Genomic DNA, 22,087 nt, shown 5'->3' on the forward strand with positions numbered 1-22,087 from the left:
CACTGGACTCTGATGACTCTGGAGGAGAGTGTGAGGCAGATGACTTTGCACAGCTCTCCCTCACTTAAATCCAATTCACTTGCAAGTCAAGACATCTCCCTCCTGATGTCATTGGTCCACCTCCAGAATGAAGGATGAACAACAAAGCCTTTGCAATCTGGCTTCTGACCCCATCATTCCACTGGACCAGCTCTCTCCAAAGTCTCTCAATTGCCCAGTCCATTGTTTTTTTCTCAGTTCCCATCCTTCTTGACCTCTCTTGCAGCCTTGGACACCACTGATCACCACCCCCCTCCCCCGACTCCACCCCGCGCGCGCACGCGCGCGCACACACACACACACACACACACACACACACACACTCCTTTTCTAGGTTTTCCTCATGCTTCTCTCCTGGTTCTCCTCCCACTTCTCCTACTGTTCCTTCTCAGATCTCGTTTGCAGGTGATCTCATTGGCTCATATGGGTTCAATCATTACCTCTATGCAGATGACTCCCAGATCTCTATATATCTAGCTCTAATTTCTCTCTGGAATATCAGTCAGTGCCATTAAATGCCTCTGGCTATCTGCTAGGCACTCCTACCTCAACAGAACTCATAATCTTTCTTCCCTATGCTCTGCTCCCTTTCTAACTTTCCTGTTTCTATCAAGGGCACCCCAACCTAGTCACCTGGTCTTGCCACTTCAATGTCATCCTCAGGTGCCTCACTCATGCTCACCCCACATATCAAATCTGCTGTCGGATTTTGTTTTTACCTTGACATCTCTGGTATCTGTCCCCTTCTCTCTCCTCCTCATATAGCCCTTGTACAAGACTTCATCAGCTCTCACCTGGACCATTACAAATAGCACAGGGCCCCCTGCCTCAGGTCTTTCCCCACACCAATCTATCTTCCACTCAGCTGCCAACGTGGTTTTCCTAAAGGGAAGATCTGACCGTGCCACCCCACCCCCACTCAATAAACTCTGGTGTCAACTTTATTATTACCTTCAAGATCACATATAAAATCCTGTGAAGTTTTTAAAACCCCTCACAGCTTGGCCCCTTCACCTTGCCAGAGTTTTACACATTATTTCCCTCCACAAACTCTATGATCCAGCTGCATTTGCCTGCATCCGGTCCTGAAAGCACAAAAAAATCCATCTCTAGATTCAGGGCTTTTTCACTGGCTGTAGCTCGGGCCTGGAGTGCCCTCCCTGCTCACCTCCAACTCCTAATTTCTTTGGCTTTCTTCAAGATGCAGTTCAAATCTCACCTTCTGCAGGTCTGTCTCTGACTCCCCCCTTCCCCCTCCCCCCTTATTGCTAGTACCTGGAGCTCTGAGATTACCTTCCATTTGCAATGTAAATATCTTGTACCCACAGTTGTTTGTAGGTGGTCACCCCTATTAGAATATGAGCTCCTTGAGAACTTGGACCGAGTTTTGCCTTCCTTCGTAGTTCCCGGCACATAATGAGTTCTTACTAAATGCTTGTCGATTGACTGACTGACCGACCTTGGACGAGTCACCTCTCCTCTCCGGGCCTGTTTCCTGGCCTTCAGAGTAAGGAGTTTGGACAAATAAAGTCCCTCCTAGTTCTGAATCTGTCTTGTAACCCAATAGGAAAAGGAATTGGGCTGTGGGTTGGGTAACTGTGGGCAAGGACAGGATGGGAAAGGGAGGAGTCAGATATTACCGAGCAGGGTGACTGGGGGATCGGTGGGGCCTCGGGCAAAAAAGGGGAAGTCCCTATCGGAGCCAGAGGCTGGTTTTTGTTTTGGGGGGAAAGGTGAGGACACACTGGGGGCAGGTAGTGAAAGTCAGGAAGTTTGGGGTTGTACCTTTGCCTACCATATTTAAGGGTTGTGAGTCCCTGAGATCACGTCCCTTCTCTGGGCCTCAGTTTCCTCATCTGTAAAATGAGGATATTAACACTCGCCCAACCGACCTAGGGTTTCTGTTCTGTAAAAACCACTTTGTAAACTCTAATAGCCTTGGAAATGAGAGACGGGAGGGCTCATAAGGGCAACGATTGTTTTGTGGGGGGGAGGGACCGGGAGGGACTGTCCAGGGGATGGGGGGAACTTCCCAAAGTCCTGGAGAAGTCGGGCCGGCACAGCCGGGTTAGCGGGGGATGGGGCAGTGCTCCTGGGCCCAGGGCCAAGAGCGGGGAGGGCCAGGAGCCGGAGAAGCTGTGGCTGGAGCGAGTAGGGGGAAAACAGGCTGAACCCACATGACTGTGGGGAGCCCCAGGCAGGGAGACAGAGGGCGGGGCCAGGCGGCGGGGCCCAGGTGGGAAGCTAGAGAAGGGGGAAGGAGCTGGACTGGACCTGGGGGCGGGGCTGGTGGGGACTTGAAAGGGGCGGGACGAAAGAAGTGGGGCGGCCGGGAGGTGGAGCCGAGGGCCTTGCACAGTTGAGGGGGGTCTAGAGGGGGCGGGGTGAGACGGGGGCAGACCTAGGAGAATGGGGATGGGGCCTGGAGGGGAAAGGGTTAGAAGGGGAGGGGTCTGAAAGGACGAATGGGGTTCTTGGGGGCGGGAGTGGGAGGGACTTGGAGGGGTTGGGGTGCTGGGAAAGAAAAGGGGGATATAGAGGGCGGGAGTGGGAGGACTTGGAAAGGATGGGGGGGTCGAAGAAGGGATGGGGGACCTCAAGGGGCGGGGGTGGGGGTCTGCGGGAGAAATGGGGGACCTGGGGAGGGAGTGGGAGGGACTTGGAGGGGGGTGGGAGGGCTAGGTAGTGGGGGCGGGGCACGGTGGGGGCCAAGGGCAATGGGGACTTGAGGGGGCGGATCTAGCCCGGCTGGGGGTGGAGGAGGGTGCTCGCAGGGGCTGGCCTAGGAGGAGAGAGGCGGGGGTGGGGCGGGCCCTCGGGCTCGGACTGTGCCCAGGCAGGGCAGCGAGAGGCCGCCCGGCGCAGCGCGCTCGCACCCCTCCGTCGGACCCCGCCGGCGCTGCTGCCCGTCCCCCCCCCCCGCGTCCCGCGTCCCGCACCCCGGGCCGGACCCCAGCCCCAGCCATGCCCGAGCAGCTCAGCGTCGCCGAGTTCTTGGCGGTCACCGCGGACGACCTCAGCTCCCAGGGTGGCCCGGCCGCGCTTGCCTTCGCCGCCAAGATGCCCCGATGCCGGGGGGCGGCGCTGGCCCGGGAGGAGGTGAGGGGGACACGCTGGGACTGGGAGGGGGGCGTGTCCCACCCGAAGGGTCCCTCCCTCTTCGGGGGACCGGCGTGGAGGGCCAGAGCCTGACCCAGACACCTCCTGGGCCTGCCAGGCCGGTCCGTGCCGGGCATGTGCCCCGACTCGTGCGCATCCGAGAGCAGATCAGATCATCCAGAATGGGGAAGCCCAGGGCGCCCCACGCTGTCTCGGGCTGGGGACAGTTCATAGGATCGCAGGTTCAGAGATGGAGGGAACTTTAGTGACCGTCTAGGCCGTTTCACAGACCAGAAGACAAGCCCAATGATTGACCCAAGGTCATCCAGGTACTTAGTGGCACAGCCAGGATATCCAAAGTCAGGTCTTCTGGCTGTGAAGTCAGTCCTTTTTTCACTAAACCCAGCTGTGTCTTGCCCACTGAAGGCCTGAGACTTCCTCTTACTTGAAGCCTGTCCGGATTAACTCCAGCCCGTGGTCAATCTTTCTGAGTTCCCCTCCCACTGACTTCTCTGTCACGGTAGTGGATAGAGCACTGGACCTGAGTTTGAATGCTGCCTCTGATCCTTAGTAGTCATATGACCCTAGACAAATCCCTTAATTTCTTCCAGGCTGTTTCCTCTTTGGTAAAACGGGGATGATAAGAGCATGTATTTTCCAGGGGTCTTCTGAGGGTCAAATGAGATAGCAGGTCCAGCGTGCTTTGCTAATCTCAAAGTGCTTTCAAAATACTAGCGTTTGGTTTTTGTCTTGTTTCACCAACTGCTGGCAGGGTCCGTGCCCTCCTCTGGTTTAGTTTTTTTTCATTGTTCTTTTTGTTGACACTGTTGTAGTTTTATTTATACATATTATTTTCTGGTTCTGTTTACTTCATTCTACATCATTTCATAAAAATATAACAGTAGACATGAATGAGTGAATGCATAATTGTCCACTTGGCAGTCGCTAGGGGAGTGCCACAGGGATCTGTGCTCAGCCCTGGTCAGTTTTGTCTGTGACTTGGAGAAAAGCGCGCATGCACTCCAGATTCGCAGGTGACACAGAGTTGGGAGCGCTTCGCTGACTTTCTTCTGAACGATAGAGTCAGGATCCAAAAAGAAGTATCCGTTTATGTTCATGTATATTCATGTGTGGAGAGGGGGGGAGGGGAAGGAGGCAGCCCTTAGAGTGGACTATAGAGAAGGATGGTAGGTTAGGCCAGAACACTAGGCTGAATCTAACAAGATGAAATTAAGTAGATCCCTATTTAATATACAGATCATATGTTTATCACTGGAAGGTGCTTTATAGATCATCTCATCCAACCCCAGCATTTTAGAGCTGAGGAAAACGAAGACCCAGGGACATTAAGCTGTGTGCTAAAGATCACACAGGTGACCTCAGGACCTCAGAATATCTAAATCCATCATGTTTTCCACCGTGCCATAAGGCTTCCTCAGTACGTTTCACTGCTTTTTCTTGGTGGTCACTGACTACTTTTCTGTCCCACCTCACGCAATGACCATCCTTAGGAGGTAGTGAGCCTTGGGAGTTAGTGAGCTCCCCATCACTAAGGCCTTCAAGTGGCTACCCAGTGGACTGATTGCCAGGGAAGTTATAGAGCAGATCTCTGCTCCTGTTTGGGTTGGACCAGATGTCTAGATTAGAATCTTATCACCCCCACCCCCAAATGAAAGGGTCTAAAAATTCTTGTTCTCCATGCCCAAGAGAGCTGAATGTCATCAAGGAGAAAAACCAGCTCGAGGACCCCGGGGATTTCACTGGGTGCTTCCTCTGCCAGATCATCTGTTAAAATATTAAATAAGCTTCATTCCAACCCCCATCCCTGGGAGGCCATGCTATGAATACTTCTCTGTAGACAGAACTGTCCATTTATACTCACGCATAAGGCCTACCCTATGCGTGTGGGCCTTTCCCTCTGTGTGTTGGGGGAGGGGAGGGGAAAGAGGCAGCCTTTAGCTTGGGCTACCGAGAACGAGAGCAGCGTTGGCAGGTTGGGACATTGTTTTCTATGCCCTGGTTCAGACCAGGCCAAGCTGGTCCCCCATTTGGCTTGGGAACTTGGCAACTTTTCAATAAGTATTGTCTCTGCCTCCTCTTTTCTGATAAAGCCTGAGGACACGGGTCCCGTGTAACCATCTGCCTGATGGGAGGCCAGGAGGAGGGGCACAGAGGTGCTTTTTGCCCCAGTGATGCTTTCAGACCATCCCTTACTGCCATCCTTCCATGATCTTGGTGACCTCAAAGGCCGTTCCATCCATTTCTACCCCTCTCTCCTTATCCTTACTGATATGCCTTACCTAAACTTATCACTACCAAAACATTTGCTCAGCTCGTCCATCACATTAGCATCACATTAGTGGCCCATGGGTCTTCCTTCCTGGCTGACGCTCTCCCCTCCCATCATCCTCCCTGTCCCCCAACCCCCATCCTTGGAACTTCAGTATTTATGTTGACATTCTCTCTGACAATCTGACCTACCTCAGCTATACGCAAAGGATAACAACTTTAATTATCCATTCAACCTACAAGCATTTATTAAGCACCATCTATGTTCCAGACATTGTATTAAGCATCTAGAGGACATGTCAGAGGCCATCTAGGCCAAAACCTTCATTTTACAGAGACACCTTGGGTGTCTCATTGACTTACCTAGGGTCACACAGATTTTCAGGCAGCCAAGTCAGGGTTTGAACCTAGATTCAAAAACATAAACCTGGCTACATCTTAGCTCTTTCCATCTCAGGATTGTCCTATTTCCATGACCCAGGACTTTGAAATACCACTCCCCACCGGCCACCTCCAGTCCTTCCACCTTTCTCCCTCTAATTCACCCATCATTTATTAAATACCTACTATGTGCTGGTTCTGAGAATTACAAAGAGAAAACAAAAACAGCCCTTCCCCTCAAAGGAGGTTACATTTCTATCGTAAGGGGAAGAGGGAAATCTTGTAAACCTCTGTATGTCAGCAATTATTGTTATCCCAATTTTCCTGGTTCAGCCCCTCAGTGTTGGCTTCATTTTTCTCCTTGAGCACATGGTAGGCCCACACGTATGTATCCCTAGCTACTAAGCTGTGCATTGCCCTTGACCTTGGAATCCTCATCTCTGGGTAACCCCTTCACCCTGGCGATGTCTCTGCTCCCATTCCCAGACAGTTCATGAAATCGTGACATCAAGCTGGTTTCACCCACCATAGTTTCATGGTACGTCACCCTCAGCTGGGCCTTGGCTTCTGCTCAAAAATCCTCCTTCCTTTATCTTTCTTGGTTCTTTATCTCCTTCTCTTCTCTAGAGATTTGTTCCAATTTTCTCTTCTCTAGTCACTCACCCCACCTCCATCCCCAGCCCACCTGCTGAAAAGATTGAGGCCATCTGATGCGAGCTTCCTCAGCCTCTCACCTCCCTCCCTTTCTCTCCCCCTCACCACATTCCTTGAGCCTCAGAGGTGTCTCCCCCTTCAGTCCCAGAAAGAGAAACAGCCTCATTCCTCATTAAGGCTCGTCCCTCTACTTGGACCCTTGTTCGTAGGCGTCTGATGCTCCCAGACCCTTTTCCAGCACTCCTTCTTAAGCCCCTTCAGGTTCACCCTCGACCTTAACTCCTTTCATTCCAACAACAGACCTGTTCAAGTCTCAAAGGCTCAGAGCCTCAGTTTCTAAAGTAGAGCTAATAAGACCTACCCTGCCTCCCTCACAGAGTTATCTCAAATGAGGATTCTTCCGTGACCTTTAGAAAGTCTCTTCATGTCTCTGAGCCTCAGTTTCCTTATCTGTAAAGTGGAGCTAGTAAGACCTATCCTGCTTCCCTCAAAGGGTTGTGATCCCACGTTAAGATTCGTCTGTGACCTTTAGAAAGTCCCTTAATGTCTCTGAGATTGAGTTTCTTCTTCTTAAAATGAAAATAATAAGACCTACCCTGTCCACCCCTAAGGGGGGCGGGGCTAGGAGACCTTATTTTTTTAGGATATCCAAGGATGCTGAGGTACTGCTGGGGGTGTCAATCTGTTGTCTCATTTTTTTTTTTGATGCAATCGGGGTGAAGTGACTTGCCCAGGGTCACACAGCTAGTAACTGCCAAGTGTCAGGTCTGAGACTGGATTTGAACTCAGGTCCTCCTGACTCCATAGCTGGTGCTCTATCCACTGCACCACCTAGATGCCCTTTGTCTCTAATTTTCAATGTAGGAATGGTTCATATAATAGGAGTAGTTATCATAATTAATATTGATCCATAAACACCTAAGAGCATGGTTTTTAATAGATGATACCATAGCAAATGCTCCCAATTTCCAAGGTGCGTAGAAGAAAAGCTTTCACAATAGAGGGACATAGCAGGGAAACATGATGAGGCATATAATACCCATCTCATCCTGCCTTCCACTGGATCTGTATCAAGGATGCTTTCAAGGATTAGTTTACATCCCAGGGCTTGATTGTTCAACCACTGAAAGCAGCCGTTTTACTCACCCGCTCAATATTGCCGAATATTGAATTTGGAAGACTCATAGCAGGAAAATGACTTGTCCCATTTATCCATCGAAAAGGGTGAGGCCATTATTTCTATAATAGTAATACTTTAAGAGATTTGTTATGAGGGATGGCTCTCTGGAAGGGAGGAGATGGGAAGTTGGGTGAAATTTGGAGGATGTAAAAACAAATTTATTGATGAAATGTATTTTTTAAAAATTTAATGATTTTTTAAAAAAAGGCCTTTTATGAAGACCTTTATGAATTACAAAAATGCATTCCTTTTTTCCCCTGCCCACCCCCCACGAAGGCTACAATTGAATGCAGATATATTTCTCTATAGCTATAGCTATATACATATACATATATACGCATATATACTTATATATAGAGACATATACTTTCCCAAACAAATTCTACTCCTGATCTTTGTTTCTATGTTTGTGCATATCTCTTGTTTCCTATCTCTCCTAACTCCTCTTCGTTACTTCTACCCGCTACCTTGCCCTTCAATTACTTAGCCTGCCCCCCTCTAAGCATCCCTTCCCTATCCTCCCATTCCTATAAATCTAAACACCCTTTTATAGCCCCCTATAACCTATTCCCTCACTCTCTCCTCTAGAGATTCCTCCCTTGTCCTCTCCCCCCCTCCTTATCCCCTCACCATTTTATTTCTTCTAAATTTAGAAGACTTTTATACTCTTCTAAATATATATGTATTGTACCCTTAAACCCATTCCCGATGAAAGTAGGCTACCAGAACTACCAGCCCTCCTCCCCGATCTAATTCCCTTGTATCGATCCTTCCTCTTGCACCTCATTTGTATAAAATAATTACTCTTTTTAGCTGTTCCTAAATAGTTTTACTTTTTTTTAAGTCAGCTGGGGATAAATGACTTGCCCAAGGTCACACAGCTAGTGAGTGTCAAGTGTTTGGTCTGAGGTCAGATTTGAACTCAGGTCCTCCTGACTTCAAGGCCAGTGCTGTATCCACCACCTCGCTGCCCTGGCTTTACTTTTTAAAGTCATACCATACTCAGGTCTACCCCAGTCTTTCTTATGAGCTACCCAATTATTAATAAGAATCTTAGACATACGGTTTATATTTTACATAGATAAAAAGTAAATGGTTTGTCCTTATTGAACCCCTTGTAATCAGTCTTTGGTATGTACCTTATGTTTTTCTTGACTCTTGTATGTCAAATCTTCTTTTAAGTTCGGGGTTTGTTTTTTTTTTAACAAAATCTTCAAAGTCTGGCAGTGGGTCAGATGTCCATTTTTTTCCATTCAGCATTGTGCTTAACTTTGCTGGGTATGATATTTCTGGCCTGAGTCCCAGTTTTTTTGCCCTTCAATATAGAGTATTCCAAGACCTGTGGTCTTTTAATGTCTCTCCTGCTAGGTCTTGTGTGATTCTAATTGTGGTACCACCATATTTAAGTAGCTTTTTTCTTGTTGCTTTTAGTTTTTTATCCTTGAGCTGGGGGTAAATGCATTCCTTACAGCAACCCTGTGGGCTAGGTATTTGGGATTGTATTAACCCCATTTTTGGATGGAAACACTGAGTTTTGGCAGGAGCCATGACCCAGGATCTTTAGGTTGAGAGCTTAAGAAATTGAGGCCCGGAGAGAAATGATCTGGCCAAGGCCACATAGCATAGGTGAGTTTCTCACTCAGACTGTCTGCAGCCACGTCTACTCCTCCATGCATAGCAAACACACAGGTGCTCCTTCCCCGAAGACATAATGGGGGCAGCTAGGTGGTGCGGTAGATAGAACTCCGGCCTTGGAGCCAGGAGGACCTGAATTCAAATCTGGCCTCAGACATTTGAAACTTACTAGCTGTGTGACCCTGGGCAAGTCATTTAACCCTAATTGCCTCACCAAAAAAAAAAAAAGAAGAGAGAGAGATAATGTTTGTAAAGCTTTCAGCATAGTGCCTGGCACACAGTAGGCAGTTAATAAATGCTTATTCCTCCCCTCCCCTTTCCCACGATGCTCTCTGTGACTTTGGGAAATCATTTCAACTCCCTGGGCTTCCCCATCTGTCAAAAGGGGCTTCTTTTAGCTCAAGACCCAGAATCTCCTGCCCCCATTCCCACCCAGTCCTGCTGAGGGCATGCCCACCATTCAAAGCCCAGCATGTTTGTGCCTGCTCCCGGAAGGTACCAGTGAGCACCCACCACCCCTCTTTCCTCTGGCCTCTGGCATAGGAAGAACGCTGGATCTAGGGTCGAGCCCCAGCCTGGATACCTCCTAGCTGTGTGACTTTAGGTCAGTGAACTAACCTCTCTGTGCCTCACTTTCCTCATCTGGAATAAGAACAATCAATAACTGAGGTTTACAAAATGCTATACATACATTATTTCATTTTATCCTTATAACCAACCCGTGAGGAAGGTAGTAATAATAATAATGACAGCAAGCATTTACAAAGTGCTCTACAATCATTATTTCATTTGCTGCTGTTATTGTACCCATCTTACAGTTGAGGAAACTGATGCTCTGAGAGGCTAAGTGACTCGCCCAGGGCCACACTGTTGTTTCTGTTCCCCTTTCATTTTCAGAGAGCAACAACGATAGATATCACAAGGTGTTGTCTTGACTTGGGTGTCAGTTGGATTTCAGGGAGGCAGCGTTGCCCAAAGTTGTCAGCCTCTTCCAGAGTCATTGATGTCCAGTGGCAGGACAAGAGTCAGGACGACTGGTGACGGTCCAGGATGCAGTGGATGACCTTGGCGTCTTTGATGTCAAGCGTCCGGGGTCACACAGATAATCAGTCAGTCCATCAACATTTATGAAGCGCCGGGCACTGTGCTAAGTGCTGGGGATGCAAAAAGAGGCAAAAGACAGTCCTTGCCCTCAAGGAGCTTACAATCTAACAGGGGAATCAACATGGAAACCAAGATATACAGACAAGCTGTATGCATGATAAATGGGAAATAATTATCAGAGGGAAGGCACTATTATTAAGGAGGATTAGGTGTCTGCAGCAGGACTTGAACTCAAGTTTCCAGATTACAAGTCTAGCATTGTAACCTTTTCCTCACCAAGCCATCTAGTGGCTAGAATTCTATACTTGAAGTCAGGAAGGCAAGTCCTGTAGCTCAATTTACAGATGAGAAAACTGAGAGAAGTCAAGCCGCTTCACCAAGGCCTCCCAGCCAGTGCTGTCGTCCATCTCTGGACATCCGTCTCGTCCATCTGTGAGCCAGGGCAGCCAAATAACCCCTGGCTTCTCAAGCCGTGACTTCTCATCTAGGCTGGTCTTCGGCCTTGTCTTTCCCCTGGCTCCCAGGTGGGCTCTAGCCAATGTCCTGGCCTTCCAGAGACATCTCCCCTTCAAATAGGGGCAATGGCTTGAACCCTGGCCCTGCTGCTTACTTCTCCTGCCAGGCTCCCCTGAGAAAGCACTCTCCAGTCCCAAAAGGCCGTTGTAGATGGGAGTTGCCCTCTTCCTCTTTCTCCTCAGCTTCCTCCTGGTCATGGGTAAATTCCTTCACGTCTCAGTTTTCTCATCTGTAAAATGAAGATAACTCTCTTTGTGGTAATGACCTCATAATTCTGTTGTAAAGATCAAATGAGGAAACATGCCAGTTTGGTCTGTGCCAGTGATCGTCCCTCAGATCGCACCTTCCCAGCTGCAGATGGGCACTTCTCTGAGGGAGGACTTGAGCCCTTCTGGAGACAAATGCTGGCCTTCTGTCTGGTATTCCACAAGTCATTATTCTTTTAAAAATTCGATATGTTTATTTTTCTATTTTTATGGATAGCTTTTGTTTTTACATTACCTTCAGTGAGTCAGTCAATGAGCATTTCTTTTTTTCAGAGTTTAACAATTATTTTTTATTTTATTTTTCTCAATGATATGTAATTTTAAAAAGATCATTTTTAATATTAAGTCCCAAATTCTCTCCCTCCCTCCCTCCTCTTGCCTCTATTTGAGAAGGCAAGCAATTTGGTTTTCGACAAGCGTTTCTTAAGTGCTAGACACTGTACTGAGCACAGAGGGGATAAAGAAGAGCATAAAGATGTCTTTAAGGAATTTACATTCTAACGGGAGAATTGACATACAAGAAATTGTATATATATGACATACATGGTGTAAATAGTGGGTAATATCTCTCTCTCTCTCTCTCTCTCTCTCTTTCTCTCTCTGTCTCTCTCTCTCTCTCTCTTTTGGAGGCAATCTGGGTTAAGTGACTTGCCCAGGGTAAGTGTCTGAGATCACGTTTGAACTCAGGTCCTCCTGACTTTAGGGCCAGTGCTTTACCCATTAGGCCACCTAGCTGCCCCTAATGGGGGGGGGGGTAATCTCAGTGGTTAGGCACTAGCAGTGGGGAGGAGAGAGTGATCCCTCTTCCATCTCCTATCCAGACAGCCAGTCCCTGTAACAGACTTTATTTTATTTTATTTTTTAAACAATACACTGAAAAAAATGTGTATCAAAAGCCAATCCCAAACATTCTACCCTTTCACCTCACCATTTCTCCTTGCTTTTTTTTTTGCTTTTTGGGGATGCAGTTGGGGTTAAGTACCTTGCACAGCTAATAAGTGTCAAGTGTCTGAGGCCGGATTTGAACTCAGATCCTCCTGACTGCAAGGCTGGAGCGCTATCTACTACACCACCTAGCTGTCCCCACCTTACCATTTCTTAAGGATTCCAGGCAACTCTTGGCCCCAGGAATGTCAACTGAGCATGTCCCAAGAGAGGGTGAGGGAGGAGGAAATGGCCCCCCTTTTTTAAATTTTAAGGTGATGTCACTATCACAGTCATTTCTGGACATATCCTCTTCCCTCTCCATCTATGGGGAATTGAATCATCCCTCGTAACAAAGAAAAACAGATAAAACAGAATCACTAATGCAGCTACTTTATCCATCAACGTATGCAGTGTACTGCCCTGATAGCCCCCCACCTGTCTGCTGAGACATCAAATGTTCTTTAGGACCATTACTGGTTTTCTCAGTTATATGTCCTTCCAGCACCTTCTTCATTTGCTTTGTTGTAATCACTGAATACGTTGTTCTCTTGGGTCTGCTTATCACTTCTGCATCAGTTCATGTAGATCTTCCCAGGTTTCTCTGCAGTCTTCAGAATTGTCTTCTCCTACAGTCCCAGCGCCACAATAATCCATTCCCTTCATGTACAACAGCTTATTTTACTATTCCTTAGTTGGTGGGGACTCATTTTATTTTCATTCTCCTGATGTTGATTTTTCCCCCAGTCTAATCAGTATCTCCTCACTCTCTCTCTCTATCTATTTTTGGTAAATAGCATTTTATTTTTTCCAATTGTATGTAAAGATAGTTTTCAACATTCATTTTTTATAAGATTTTGAGTTTCAAAATTTTTTTCCCTTCCTTCCTTCCCTCCCCCCTCCCTAAGACAGCAAGCAGTCTGATGTGGGTTATACATGTACAATCACGTAAACATGTTTCCACATTAGTCATCTTGTGAAAGAAGAAACAGAACAAAAGGGGAAAGCCACAAACAAAAAAAGTGAAAATAGTATGCTTCAATCTGCATTCAGACTCCATAGTTCTTTCTCTGGAGGTGGATAGCATTTTCTCTCATGAGTCTTTTGGGATTGTCTTAGATCATTGCATTGCTGAGAAGAGCCAAGTCTATTAAAGCTGATCATCATATAATGTGGCTATTACTGTGTACAGTGTTCTCCTGGTTCTGCTCACTTCAGTAAACATCAGTTCATTTAAGTCTTCCCAGGTTTTTCTGAAGCCATTCTGCTCATCATTTCTTACAGCACAATAATATTGCATTACACTCATATACCACAACTTGTTTAGCCATTCCTCAATTGATGGGCATCCCCTCAATTTCCAATTCTTGGCCATCACAGAAAGAGCTGCTATAAATATTTTTGTACATGTGGATCTTTTTCCATTCTGATGTTGATTTTTAAAAAATTGTTGTTTCTTCCAGGGTTGAACCCAGCCTGGCAAGGCCTTGGAAGACCCCCATAGGTGAGAGGGTGTATTGGCAGAATGTTCCTCTGACTTTGTAGGCCACATTGCCAAGCCTAGCCTCTCTAGATGAGGTCGCACATTCCATGTTGCTGACTAAAAGAGGAACTTCTCTGGTCGGCGATCTGACAATTAACAGAATTGATTAAATGTCCGCTGTGTTCCAGGCACGGTACTAGATACGAGGAATATAAGGACCGAAATGAAATTGTCCCTGGCCTTTGAAAGTTTATGTTCTAAAAGGGGAGACTACAGGCACATACATAGTTATAGGCAAAAGAAATGGTTTTTCTTTTGGAGGCATTATCAGCTGTTGAAGTAGGATGGGCCTCATGCGGAAAGTGGTGTTCAAGCAGCGTCTCCAAGGAGGTTGGGATTCCAAGAGGTGGCGATGAGAAGGAAGGGCATTCCAGGCATAGGAGACAGCTATGGCAAAGGTGTGGAGAAGAGAAATTAAGCATGGTGCATGAAGAATGTCAAGAAAGCCATTCTGGTATAAATGGTAAAAGGCCTGGACTAGGAACCAGTCAGAAGGTCCAGGCTCTGGTCCCCATTGTGCTGCAAGCACTACCTGACTTGGGCCAAGCTCTCCATTTGTTGGATTTCCTACCTATAAAATGGGGATAATAATAACTGATAGTTAATAAGAATGATATTCAATTTAATATCAATAGTTAAGTATTGTAAGGTTTGCAAAACACTAAATATTGCCTCATTTGATCCTCGCAACAACCCTAGGGAGGAGGTGCTATTATTATCCCCATTTGACAGATGAGGAAACTGAGGCAAACAGGGTTAAGTGACTTAACCAGAGTCACACAGCTACTAAGTATCTGCAGATGGATTTGAACTCAGGTTTACCCAATTCCAGGGCCAGTGCCTTCTTCATTGCTAAGATGAGAGGAACAAATTAACAATAATATGAGACATTCCCAGAGCCACATAATTAATAAGGTCTTGGGCTGAATTTGAACCCCATTCTGTTGTTAAGTCCAAGACTTTCTTCACCACAGCAAGGTTTCTCTCATACGGTACATATACTCACACGTGTACGCACATGTACATACATGAACACACATGTAGAAATACATCACAATTATTGATTCACCTTATCAGTTATTTTGCATGACCTAAATTGGTCTAGGAAACAAAGGAAGGGCAGTTGTTCAATTTGCTGACTATAGAAAGAGGAGTGTATATATAGTCATCCCTCTGTATTTGTAGGAGACACTTCATAGAAATAGCATAAGTGTGTATGGTCTGTCGGTTTTGATGCTCATAGCAGGTTAAGACAAAGCTGGGCTTTCCCAGCAGGACCAGGCTGGGTTGAGGGACAGGAAAACACTTTGCATATGTTACCTTATTGGTGTCTCACTGTGAGATAAATAGTATTTTCTCCACTTTGCAGATGAGGGAGCTCAGAGAGGTTGTCATTTGCCTGAGGAGCTGAGGTCACACAGCTGAAAAACGTCCAAAGTGAGATTTGAATTCAGGTCTTCCTGACTCCAAATCCAACACTCGGGCGCTATGCCAGGCTGCTGGCATTAGTAATGGCTGCGCTGCCTGCCTCCCGAGGTGATTGTGAGGATCAGATAAGGGGCTATAGGAGTACAATGCTTTTATTTGTCCTTACAATAATGGTTCTGCGGCACATTTGTACCTGGGCCAGGTCCACTTCCATCCTTCAGCCTCTCAGTGAGCTTGACATGGAGGTGAGGCTGTGGCCTGGCCCCCAGTATATGTGGTAGAAGGGTCACAGGTGAATGACCTGGATACAGGTTATTCTGAAATGGGTTGCTTTGTCCAGACCTACAGATTAGTCAAGTTAAATAAAGGCAACAAGCATTTATTAAGCACTTACTACATGCCGGGCTATGTACTAAGGGCTGAGGTTAAAAACAAAGGCAAAAAACCCCATCTCTGCTCCTAAGGAGCTCACGTTGTAATGGAGAGAGACCACATTTGCCTTGTGGGTCATAAAATTTACAACTAGAAGGAGCTCTAGCACAGTCCATAATAATCTAAGCTGTAGGGGCAGCTAGGTGGTGCAGTGGATAGAGCACCAGCCCTGAAATCAGGAGGACCTGAGTTCAAATCCATCCTCAGACCAAACACTTGACGCTTAGTAGCTGTGTGACCCTGAGCAAGTCACTTAATCCCAACTGCCTAAAATCATAATCATAATCCTAATCTAAGCTGTAAGGGCATAACTGAGATTGTGGGGTCATGGGTTTGGAGCTGGGCCCACAGGCCTGGGAGATCAGCTCGGCCCATCTCCTCATTTTGTGGAACCTGATGCCCAGGGAAGTGAAATGGTTTACTAAGGCTACACAGGTAGTGAGTGTGGAAGAGCCAGGATTGAACCACAGTCTCTGGATCATAGTGCTAGAGCTGGAAGGGACCTCAGAAGTCATTGAGCCTGGCCCCTTTGTTTTACAGCTGAGAAAAATGAGACAAGGGGAGGTAAGTGATTTACCCAAACTTACCCAGGTAGTAAGAAATGATTGCAGGACAAGTTAACTCAAGATACAGTATTTCCACACTACCAGAGCAGGAAGAGCCTTGGAACACAGAATGTCAGGACTGGGGGGGCCCTTAGAACACAGAATGTCAGTGCGGGGGGGGGCCTTAGAACAGAGAATGTCAGAGCTGGGAGAGGCCTTAGAACAGAGAATGTCAGAGCTGGGAGGGACCTGAGAGCACAGAATGTCAGAGCTGGGAGGGGCCTTAGAACACAACTCACATGCATTAGAAGAGGATGTTACGGCTGGAAAGAGGAAGTTCTAGCTGAGAAAACTGTCTTTAGTATCCAAGCCACTTAGTTTTGATCCTGGCTCTGCTATTGTGTGGACTTGCACAAATTATTTCTCCTTTCTGGGCCTCAGTTATTATCCTTTAAAAAAGAAAGAAAGAAAAAGTAAGGTTTATTTCTGCATTTTATTTTTATATCACAGTGCTTTATGAAAATACTTAATCCTCTCCTCCCCTCCTCCTCTATTCAGCAAGTCTTCCTCTGTACCAGCCCTAAGCACCCTTGTAGTCCAGGTCTCTTAAAGGAAAGATACGAGGTAAATCTCCTCATCCCTTCTCCAGGGCTAAGGTGGGTCATTCTGGTGGCTCACCCATCGGCCCCATCCCTTGAGGAAGGGATACTGGCTCCCTGGCTAGGGAAGGAAGAAGGGGGCACTTGTCTCCTGACATTCTCTCTCTCCTTGTGTGTTTCAGTCTCTTGGACCTGCTAATTTCACTCTTTGTCAATTGCCATGGGTCTTCCCCCATGTTTCTCTGAATTCCTTCCATAAGGCACAACAACATTCCATTCCATTCATTAGCCAATCATTCTATAAATACTCACTAAGCACCTCCTCTATGCTAGGCACTCGTGACTTTTTTGCTCATTCCCCAATGGGTGGGCACCCCTTTTCTTTTCCATTTTTTGCCACTATTTTCTGTGAATATGGTGTTGGAAATGGAGGCTTTCTTTTTGGTCATTGGTGGAGGAGGGAGGATTTTATGAGCATACTGGCCTGCCTTAGTTTGCTCATCAGTAAAATGGGGGTAAATGTCACAAGAATAAGGTTTCTAAGGTCCCTTCCAGTTCTAGACTTTATGGTCCAATGAATGAGGAAAAGAGAAAGTTCATTGCCATTACTAATAATACTCCTCCCCTATTTCTAAAATATGTTAGATTTTACAAGGTACTTTCCTTAACAAGAGCCATGTAAGAGAAGTACAGATATTATGTCCATTTTACAGATGGGTGAACAGCCACTCAGAGGAGAATTTTGACTTGCTCAAGCTCACACAGCTCACAAGTACCGAAGCTGTGACTCAGAACTAGGGTTTTAAATTTTTTTTTAATTTTAAATTAATTTATATATTTTATGTTTATATATTTATGTTTTCATTCACTTCCATAAGCTTTTGAGTTTTACATTTTCTCCGCTTCCCTCCCCTCCCCCCTGCCCAAGACAGGGTGCAATCTGATATGGCTCATATACATTCGGTTGGTTTTTTTTAGGCAGTTGAGGTTAAGTGACTTGCCTAGGGTCACACAGATAGTAAGTGTCTGAGGCCATATTTGAATTCAGGTCCTCCTGACTCCAGTGCTGGTGTTCTATCCACTCTGCCACCTAACTGCATTCTTACAACATTAGTCATGTTGTAAAGAAGAATTTCGATATGCATTCAGACTCCATAGTTCTTTCTCTCAATGCAGATAGCATTTTCCATCATGAGTCTTTTCGAGTTGTCTTAGATCCTTGCATTGCTGAGAAAAGCCAAGTCTATCAAAGTCAGTCATTACACAGTGTGGCTATTACTGAGTATAGTATTCTCCTGGTTCTGCTCACTTCACTCAGCATCAGTTCATTTAAGTCTTTTGAGGTTTTTCTGAAGTCTGCCTGCTCATCTTTTCTTATAGCGCAATAGTATTCCATTACATTCACATACCACAACTTGTTCAGTCATTAACTGCTGGGCATCCCCTCAATTTCCAATTCTTGGTCACCACCAAAAGAGCTGCTATAAATATTTTTGTACATGTGGGTCTTTTTCCCATTTTTATGATCTCTTTGGGATACAGCCCCGGAAGTGGTATTGCTGGGTCAGAGGGTAATGCACATTTTTGTAGCCCATTGTGCATAGTTCCAAATTGCTCTGCAAAGTGGTTGGATCATTTCACAACTCCACCAACAATGCATTGGTGTTCCAATTTTGCCACATCTTCTCCAGCATTTATCATTTTCCTGTTTTGTCATGTTGGCCAATCTGATAAGTGTGATGTGGTGCCTCAGAGTTGTTTTGATTTGCATTTCTCTAATCAATAGTGATTTAGAGCATTTTTTCATATGATTACAGATAGCTTTAATTTCTTCATCTGAAAACTGCTTATTCATATCCTTTGACCATTTATCAATTGAAGAATGAATTGTATTCTTATAAAGTTGATTCAGTTCTCTATATATTTTAGTTATGAGGCCTTTATCAGAGACACTGGTTGTAAAAATTCTTTCCCAATTTCCTGCTTCCCTCCTAATCTTGGTTGCATTGTCTTTGTTTTTACAAAAACTTTTCAATTTAATGTTATCAAAATTATCCATTTTGCATTTCATAATGTTACCTTGTTTGGTCATAAATTCTTCTGTTTTCCATAAATCTGACAGTTAAACTATTCCTTGCTCTCCCAGTTTGCTTATAGTATCTGTCTTTAATGTACCCATTTGTACTTTATTTTGGTATGCAGTGCAAGGTGTTGATTTGTGCCCGGTTTCTGCCATACTATTTTCCTGTTTTCCCAGCAGTTTTTGTCAAAGAGTGATTTCTTATCCCAGAAGCTGGAGTCTTTGGGTTTATCAAACAGTAGATTACTATAGTCATTGACTATTGTCATCTTGTATACCTATCCTATTCCACTGATCTACCACTGTATTTCTTAGCCAGTACCAAGTAGTTGGTTTTTAAATTTCCACTTCCTCACTGTTGTTGAGCTTGAGGGGAGAGAACATCTTGATTTATTTCAACCCACCAACCATTTATGGAGGATTTTTCTGAGCCTGGAGCAGCAATGCAACACATTTAGTAAATGTGTGTTGACTGGCTAATGGTACCAGCCACCACTCTAGGTGCTGGGGGTATGAAAACAAAACAGTTTCTGGCCTCGGGGAGCTCTCGTTCTGAGGTTTGGAGGGTGTAGCGAATACGAAAGCAAAATAATATGTGCACAGATAGTTGCATAGAAAAATAGGTCCAGAATAAATACAGTGTCACAAAAGTCTTAGCGTACTTTTTAAGCTAGTGAAGTGAAAAAAGCTAGAGAAAGTGAAAAACAACTAAACAACAGTAAAGAATGTGGAGTGTTTCTATCTGGCACACTCAGCCAGGACAAGCCCTTTTGTTATTCAGTTGTGTCCGACTCTTCATGACCCCACTTGGGGTTTTCTTGGCAGAGATACTGGAGCGGTTTGCCATTTCCTTCTCCAGCTCATTTTACAGATGAGGAAACTGAGGCTAACAGGGTGAAGTGAGTTGCCCAGGGTCACCCAGCTAGTGAGTGTCTGAGGCTGGATTTGAACTCAAGAAGAGGAGTCTTCCTGACTCCAGGCCCAGCGCTCTACCTGCTGTGTCTCCCTACTGCCCCCAGTGATAAATAGAGAAGTGCGTATTTGCCAGACAATGGAGTCACAAACTGTAATGGCTTGAAAGGGGCCTTACTCCGATCTTCTTATTTTTACCAAAGAGATTGAGGCCCAGGGGCAGGAGTAATTTGCTCTAGGCCACACTTACCTGTTAGTAGCAGAGCCAGGCCTAATGGTAACAATAGCTAACAGGTGTATAGCTGTATGTGTGTCATTTTCTGTGATCTTACAACAGCCCTGGGAGGTGGGTGCTATTATTATCTCCATTTTACAGAGGAGGAAACTGAGACTTACCGAGGTGCAGCATCTTGCCCAGGGTGACGCAGCGAGTGAGGGTCAGAGGAAGATTTGCACTGTAGTATTCCTGACTTACAAATCCAACCTTCTCTCCACCACCCCACTTTGGTCTGGGGGTGGGGAGAGCATCTGGCCGAGGGGAGCTTTGCCTCTCTGTCTGTCTGTCCCTCCTCTTTCTCCTCCCGTCCTGGCTGAGCACCTGACTAGGAAGAACACTCCTCTCTCTTCTCTCCTTTCTCTCTCTTACTGTCTTTCTCTATGTCTTCTTTCTCTGTCTGTCTCTCCTCCTATCCTGGATGAGGGTGTCAGAGTAGAAAGAACACTCCTCCTCTCTCTTTCTTCTTATTCTCTTTCTTTCTCTCTCCCTCCCTTTTCCTTCTCTCCCCTTCTCTCTCCTTCCTTTTTCCTTCTCACTCTCTCTTTCTCCTACTTTTTCTCTTTTCTTTCTCTCTCCCCTCCTTTCCTTCTCTCTCTCTTTCTTTCCCCTCCTCTTTCTTTTCTCTCCTCTTTCTTTCTCTCTCTTGCTTCTCTCTGTTTCCATCTCTCTGTCTCTGTCACTCTTTCCTTCTTTCTCTCTCTTCCTTCTCTCTGTCTCCATCTCTCTGTCTGGTCTCTCTGTTTCTCTCTGTGTATCTGTGTCTTTATGTGCTTGTCTGCCTCTCTTCCCTCCCTTCTCTCTCTTTCTCTCCCCTCCTCTCTTTTCTCTCCTCTTTCCTTCTTTCTCTCTCTTCCTTCTCTCTGTTTCTGTCTGTCTTTCTTCTTCCTCCCTCTCTGTCCTGTCTCTCTGTTTCTCTCTGTGTGTCTGTGTCTTTATCTGCTTGTCTGCCTCTCTTCCCTCCCTTCTGTCTCTGTACACCCACTTCTTCCTCCCTACTTCCTTTGCCATCAACCTAGGCTGGGCCCTGATGCCAGGTCTGCCTTCTCTCCTCTCCTTTGCCTGGAGCTGCTAGGTGTGCTGCAGGTTTGGCTGCGCAGCCTCCATCCCTGCCTTTTCTGATGCCCCACTCTACCAAAATAACTCTGGGTTTATTTCGTGGGTATTTTGTATGTGTGCACCCCCCCGAGTAGATTGGAGGTTCCTTGAGAGAGAGGACAGCTTATTCTTTGTCTTCAGACCCACAGGACCTAGCACAGTGCCTGGCTGTACGGTAGATACTTAATAGATGCATATTGAATTGAAATTAATCCGTTAAATTTCTTCTGACTCTTGTAATGGCCTCCTAACTTGGCCTCTCCTCTCCTCAAGCCACTCTCCACAGCACTGCCCAGGTATCCCTCTGTCTCTCTCTCTCTCTCTCTCTCTCTCTCTCTCTCTCTCTGTCTCTCTCTCTCTGCTCTCTCTCTCTCTCTCTCTCTCTCTCTCTCTCTCTCTTTCACACACACACACACGCATATATGCCCCCAAGCATGCACACACACATATACCTACACATGCATACATGCATGTGTGTGTACACATGCACACACATATACACACACACATGGCACTCCTCAGTGACTCCTCATGGCCTGCTCTCCTGAAGCCTTTCCCAGCCTGCCTCTGCCCGACCTGTCCTGTCTCATCCTATAAGAGTGAGTTCCCCTCATGTTTTCACTTTTTTAACCCAACAAAGATGTCGGCCATTGTCCCTCATTCTCCTTCTTGTGCTTATGCTTCGAATAGAATATGTGTGGACATAGGTACGACTGCATACACACACCATATCACAGTATAGAGATGCTTTGCATGTTATATTATGTAAACACAAATATATGTGCATTTACATATATATGTGTATATATATTTTTGTAACCCTAGTGCCCAACATAGCATACATACACATGTATGTATGCATGCACAAACATGTGTATACACATGCGCACGTATGCTTTCACAGTGTCCTTGTAACCTCTGCCTGGCACAATACGTGCATTGTGCACATAGAGCAAACATGTATGTGTGTACATATACATACATGCACAAAGCCCTGTGTGTGTGAGGTACACATATACATACATGTGCATACACATCTATGTCCTTGTAACCCCGGGGCCTTGCACAAAGTGAGAGCTTGGTAAGTGT

At 46.0% G+C, this 22,087-nt stretch overlaps 1 protein-coding gene and 1 long non-coding RNA gene across 2 annotated transcripts in view; one reads left to right on the forward strand and one right to left on the reverse strand.

The window, feature by feature from the left end:
* The first annotated feature begins 2,850 nt into the window (after nucleotides 1-2,850).
* The window catches only part of ASAP3 (ArfGAP with SH3 domain, ankyrin repeat and PH domain 3), a 69,079-nt gene continuing 49,842 nt past the window's right edge, over nucleotides 2,851-22,087 (forward strand). The window contains 1 exon segment of the mRNA XM_020983059.2: nucleotides 2,851-3,138. Within this exon segment, the coding sequence (XP_020838718.1) occupies nucleotides 3,004-3,138 (135 nt within the window). The 5' untranslated portion in view covers nucleotides 2,851-3,003.
* Nucleotides 12,869-20,847, reverse strand: LOC110206050 (uncharacterized). Its single transcript, XR_002323767.2, has 3 exons — nucleotides 20,023-20,847; nucleotides 16,335-16,484; nucleotides 12,869-14,017 (listed from the first exon to the last, which is right to left on the reverse strand). It is a non-coding gene; the product is annotated as an uncharacterized LOC110206050 (long non-coding RNA).

The sequence above is a fragment of the Phascolarctos cinereus genome, unplaced genomic scaffold (genome assembly GCF_003287225.1).
Source record: "Phascolarctos cinereus isolate Bilbo 61053 unplaced genomic scaffold, phaCin_HiC Scaffold_726;HRSCAF=1367, whole genome shotgun sequence".
NCBI classification, from domain to species: Eukaryota; Metazoa; Chordata; class Mammalia; order Diprotodontia; family Phascolarctidae; genus Phascolarctos; species Phascolarctos cinereus.